This window comes from Microtus ochrogaster, chromosome 5 (genome assembly GCF_000317375.1).
Source record: "Microtus ochrogaster isolate Prairie Vole_2 chromosome 5, MicOch1.0, whole genome shotgun sequence".
Classification (NCBI taxonomy): Eukaryota; Metazoa; Chordata; class Mammalia; order Rodentia; family Cricetidae; genus Microtus; species Microtus ochrogaster.
Window position 1 is genome coordinate 62,624,656 of NC_022012.1, and position 5,953 is coordinate 62,630,608.

At 40.9% G+C, this 5,953-nt stretch overlaps 1 protein-coding gene across 1 annotated transcript in view; it reads left to right on the plus strand.

Annotated features, from left to right (window-relative positions):
• The first annotated feature begins 5,411 nt into the window (after positions 1 to 5,411).
• The window catches only part of Tinag (tubulointerstitial nephritis antigen), an 85,146-nt gene continuing 84,604 nt past the window's right edge, over positions 5,412 to 5,953 (plus strand). The window contains exon 1 of the mRNA XM_005347605.2: positions 5,412 to 5,766. Within this exon, the coding sequence (XP_005347662.1) occupies positions 5,412 to 5,766 (355 nt within the window). The remainder of the gene's footprint in view (positions 5,767 to 5,953) is intronic.

Consider the following 5,953-nt stretch of genomic DNA (forward strand, 5'->3'; position numbering starts at 1 on the left):
TATATATATATATATATATATATATATGAGGCATGAATGTAGAATGGAGACAGTCTGGGGAAATGAAAGTGACCAATGAAAAGGGGAGAGGAGGAAACACTGGGTACCAGTATCAAGAAATCTGGTATGATGTAAACTAACAGTCTTCATGGCCTATTTTGACCCCACCCATTTTCAAGCATATTTTACAGATTACTCCTGCTGTCTGGGCCAAGGCCAACCTACAGAGCATTCTCCAGGTAATACCATCACTTGGAGAATAAGGATAATCAAGGCACATGATATTCATATATGCAATTGTCATAATGAAACCCATTAATGTTGTAGAGAGTGGGCCACTTTTTTTGTCCCGGCTGCCCGGCTAGCTTACAGCTGAAATAACCACATAGAAACTGTATTAATTAAAACACTGCTTGGCCATTAGCTCTAACTTCTTATTGGCTAACTCTTACATATTAGTTTAACCTATCTCCATTAATCTGTGTATCGCCACATGACAGTGGATTACCGGAGATTCTAACTGGTGGCCATCTCTGGGGCAGAATCCATGGCTTCTCTCTGAATCTGCACTTCTTCACAGCATTCAGTCCTGTCTTCTCTGCCTACCTAAGTTCTGCCCTATCAGGCCCAAAGCAGTTATTCATTAACCAATGAAAGCAACACATAAAGAGAAGAACCTCCTATACCACTTTAAAAAAATTTTATGGATTAAATATTGAGGGAGAATTTAATTCTTTGTTAAAATAAAAGGAAAATAAATAGGAAAGACACGAATAAATGTTTCTTGAAAGAATACAAATAAATGACCAATAAGTACAGAAAACATGGTTAAAGTTATTAATTATTACGTAAATAAAAGATAAAATCATGAGTGGTTGTGGCAGTTTGATGTAATTGGCTCCTATAGTCTCATAGAAATTAACACTTTTAGGAGGTATGGATATGTTGGAAAATGTATAGTCTTGTTGGAGGAAGCATGCCACTGCGGAGGCTGGCTTTGAGGGTTCCAATGCTCAAGATACTACCCAGTCTCTCAGTTGATTATCTATTGCTTGCAAGATGTAGGACTCTCAGCTATTTCTCCAGTACCACATCTGCCTGCCTGATGCCATGCTTCCTGCCATGATGATAATGGACTGAAGCTCTGAAACTCTAAGGGAGCCACCCCAACTAAATATTTTCTTCATAAGAGTTGCCATGGTCATGATGTCTTTCCACAGCAGTAGAAACCCTAACTAAGACAGAAGTTGGTACCAGGGACTAGGGTATTGCTGTGGTAGACCTGATCACGTTTTTATTTGGAGAAACATGGACTTTGGGATTGTGTATTATAAAAGCAGTTGAACATTTTAAGTGCTGCTTAATGGACCATACTAGTAGGACTTGGAAGACAGTGGTTTTGAGTGTGATTTGATGAACTGTGGTGTGCTCACTCAAGAAGTTTCAGAGGAAAAAAAGTTTTAGTATACTACTGAGAGATTGTTATTGTAATATTTTGGTGAAGAAAGTGGCTGCTTTTTGCTCTTTCCAAAGAGCCTGCCTGAGAGTTTTAGGTTAATTCTATTAGAAGAAGAAATCTCAAAACAGCCTAGCATAGACTTTGTCATGTGGTTACTAGTATGCATGCTTAAAACATTTATAATAAGGAGTAAGCTGAGTAGGGCAAATTACAAAATGTAAATTTTGAGGAAAAAATGAATACCAGGAAGTGGAATGGAGCTAAATTCTGTGTTCAAGGAGATAAATGGATTAAGAACTGGAATAAAGAGAGGGGTAAGATCAGAGCAAGCTCCCATCTGACTAAGTTTCCAACTCGTGGGAAAACTAAAGAAAAGCTAAGAATCATGGTTGGTGGGGAACACCTTTTCTTCCCAGCACTGAGAATGCAGAAGCTGGAATGTCTCTGAATCTGAGGCCAGCCTGATCTAGAGATCCAATTTTAGGACAGCCAAGCTTGGCAGTGAAGGACAAAATGTTGGTGAAGATGTAATTGAATAGGGGTCATACTCCAACCTTACTAAGCAGCAGAACTTGGTAGTTTCGGTCACGTGGTTCTGGTTGAGAGCTAAAAATAGAAAATAGTGAAAGAAGTGTGTTGCAGTCAACAAAACTAAATGGAGTTGGAGATCTAAAGAGTTTTTCGACATCATTTATCAAGATTCAGAGTTTGGAGTTTCCCCAGCTAATTTTTTTTTTCCTACCATAGGTTTATTGAAGGAAACCAAGTTCCTGGCTGCTTGCTGGCCCTCAGCTCGGGGAGGCTGAGCAACCCGAGACTGGCAGCAGCCTAGACCCTGATTTTTTTTTTTTTGCTGGGTCTCAGTGCAGGGAGCCCCCTGTGGGCCTTGGACTCATTTGCCCCTGTGCTTCCTGGCGAGAAACCCCACACTGAAAACTGAAGGTCGGAGCCCCACTTGGGAGGTGGCCTCATCTTACCTTCCTGCATCCTCACCATAGGAACAGGCCCTGCTTAGCACCAAGGACACCAAGGAGCTACAAGCTTTGTTGGGCATTGGAGGGAGGTTCCTGCCTTTCAATGTTGGATCAGGGTCTAGACTATGCTCCCTTTTATACATTTGGAATTGTAATGTATATACTGTGCCATTATATGCCGGAAGTATGTGATCTGTATTTTGATTTTGATTATAGCTAAGAGATTGCATCAATCTCAGAAGAGACTTTGAATGCTAGGCTTTTAAACATAGTTGATACTGTAGACTATGGAGACTTTTGAAGTTGGACTAAATGTGTTTTGCATTATGATATTGTTAGAAGATTATATGGGCCAGGGAGTAGAATGTGGCAGTTTGAACGCCATAATCTCATAGAGAGTGGCACTACTATTAGGAGGTATGGCTTTGATGGAGTATGTATGGCCTTTTTGGAGAAAGTGAGTCACTTCGGGGTAGGCTTTGAAGTTTCCAGTGCTTAGGATACTGCACAGTGTCTCAGCTGATTTTCTACTGTTTTTAAGATGTTTGAATCTCAGCTGATTCCCCACTACCACATTGTCTTGTCTGCCACCTGCTCCCTACCATGGTGATAATCGATGGAACCTCTGAAACTGTAAGCGAGCCATCCCAATTCAACATTTTCTTTTTAAGAGTTGCTATGGTCATGGTGCCTTTTCACAGCAATAGAAATCCTAATTAAGGCCGTGATCAACTCACATCTGCTAGAATGCTTACAATCAAAAGAAAAAATTAGCAAATATTCATGTTGATATGGAGAAAAGGGAAATTGTATGCTGTTGGTAGTAATGCAAACAAATTGGAGAAAAACAATACAGAGATCCTTCAACAAAAAAATAAAACATAACTATTAGATTATCTGCCTTGTATTGAGGTGTGTGTGTGTGTGTGTAGTATGTATACAAAGATTGTGGGTATATTCACAAAAGAAATTAAATTGGTATGCTGAAGAGATACCAATATTTAGAATTAGCAAGTGTAAAGATGAGGAACATTGAGAGAATTAATTCCTCACTCCAAACTTCCGTTCTGTGGTAAAAGTAGTAGTTGCATTGCTGTCTTCTTCTTCTTCTTCTTCTTCTTCTTCTTCTTCTTCTTCTTCTTCTTCTTCTTCTTCTTCTTCTTCTTCTTCTTCTTCTTCTTTTTTTTTTTTGAGGCATGTTCTCATATGTCCCAGATTATGTAGCTCGTGATGGTCTTGAACTCCTGATGCAAGAGCCTCATCTCCTGAGTTCTGAGTATCACCACCAAACCTGGGTGATTGGTTCTAGTGATAGTACCAAGGAGCTCATACATGGTAGGAAAGTTTGGTGACTCAGCACAAGGCAAAAGGTAGAATTACCAGCTACTGGTCAGGAAGTAGGATGGGAGATAAACCAGTGATACCAAGATGGTGAAGAATTTTTTAAACATATTGGAAGAATCACACTTGTTTTTACCCAGACAGTTGACTACTTAAAGAAAGTGACATACTGAGGGAGAGGATGGCCTGGGTCCGAAAAAGCCTGGGATAAAACCGGACTCTCTGAACATAGCGGACAATGAGGACTACTGAGAACTCAAGAACAATGGCAATGGGTTTCTGATCTTACTGCACGTACTGGCTTTATAAGAGCCTAGGCAGTTTTGATGCTCAACTTACTAGACCTGGATGGAGGTGGGGGTTCCTTGGCTTCCCACAGGGCAGGGAACCCTGATTGGTCTTCGGGCTGAGGAGGGAGGGGGACTTGATTGGGAGAGGGGGAGGGAAATGGGGGCCGGTGGCGGGGAAGAGACGGAAATCTTAAATAAATAAATAACTAAATAAATAACTAACTAAATAAATAAATAAATAAAATAAAAATAAGGCAGAGCAAGGTCTGGAAATATGCAGGTGAAGGGGCTAAGTTATGAAATAGCCACAGAGAAAAAGAACCCTTGTTTTATAAAGAAATATTTGAGAGATATATAAGTAAATAGTGATTCCCAAGCCCTAGAACCAGTAAATTGTTTGGGGACGCAAGTCTACATTTCTGCCTGCTAAGGGAGATCCTTTTCAACAGTCTACTCGGCCACTCTTGCTGAATCATTACCTGCTGGTTATTTATCCCACATCCAAAGGCAGTTACTGTAGTTAATGAATAAATAAAGCCTGGCAAGATCTGTTGTAAACACATAACTTCACAGAATACCAGACATCTCAACCTCTGAGTGTCCCCTACAGCTCCATCACCCACAGTTGCTTAGCAGGCAAACCTGACATTTCTTGGCTGCAAATGCTTCTCAGAATGTGCAGTTTCTCACTGATGCTAGGTAGAGGGGAGACGTAAGGTCAAACTCAGAGTACTCTTGCTGAATAGGGCTTTGGCAAGCCTAAAATCTTAAAATGCTTGTGGTGGGTAAATGAGGTGCAGATGGGAAATGAAGCCAATGCAGGAGTGTATAATTCACTGGAGCTGCTGTCAATGGGATACATCTTAGCAAGCGACATTGGGAGAGCTTGGATTTAGTCACTATTTAGTCACATTTAGTAGGTAAAATGAATAATTGTATTGTTGACTTTCCTGCACGTCGCTATACTTTGGGACATGCATATACTAGAGGTTTTCTTAGATTTAGACACCTAGAATTTCTGAGGGACAAGTAATATCCCATGTAGCATTTATACTTAAGATTTTAGACGGATTGCTTTTTTGATGATCATACTTTGTAACATTGTATAAAATATACATTTTTGACTTTAGATAAATTATAGTAGTCTATTTCTAACACTTATATTATCTTGTGCAAACACCAAAAGTTTTTATTAATGTTTAACCATAAGAAGCTCAAGTAAGGAATCAGTCTCAAGGTCCAGGCTGAGGTGTTCTGATGATTAGAGATCAGACTTCAAGGGAAAAAAATACCCTAAGTTTGGAAGCAGAGATAGCAGAAAGTGGAAGCTGAACCTTCGTCCAGAGAATGTGGACCGAATACAAGATCTTAATCTTCTCTTATCTGGTGGCAGAACTCTATGCCGAGACCCATTCTTTATCGCAAAGAGAAGTGGATCCAGGACCATATTTCCCTAGAAATCACACCATTTCCAAAGGTGCTCGACACAAAAGGGCCATTTTCCGAGGACAATACTGCAGAGTCTTCGGCTGTTGTGAAGACAGAGACGATGCCTGTGTCACTCCGTTCTATGAAGTCAATGCATTGTGTTACTGTGACAGCTTTTGTGAAAGGGAAAACCCTGATTGCTGTCCTGATTACAAGTCATTTTGCCGTGAAGAAAAAGAATGGCTTCCTCTCAAACAGCCTTCAGATCCAGAAGGTAGGTTTGGGGAATGTGTTTGAACATTTTCCTAGTCATCAGGTCTGATAGTTTTATCTATCTTCTTTCTCCTCTCCTCTCCTCTCCTCTCCTCGCCTCGCCTCGCCTCGCCTCGCCTCGCCTCGCCTCGCCTCGCCTCGCCTCGCCTCGCCTCGCCTCGCCTCGCCTCGCCTCGCCTCGCCTCCCC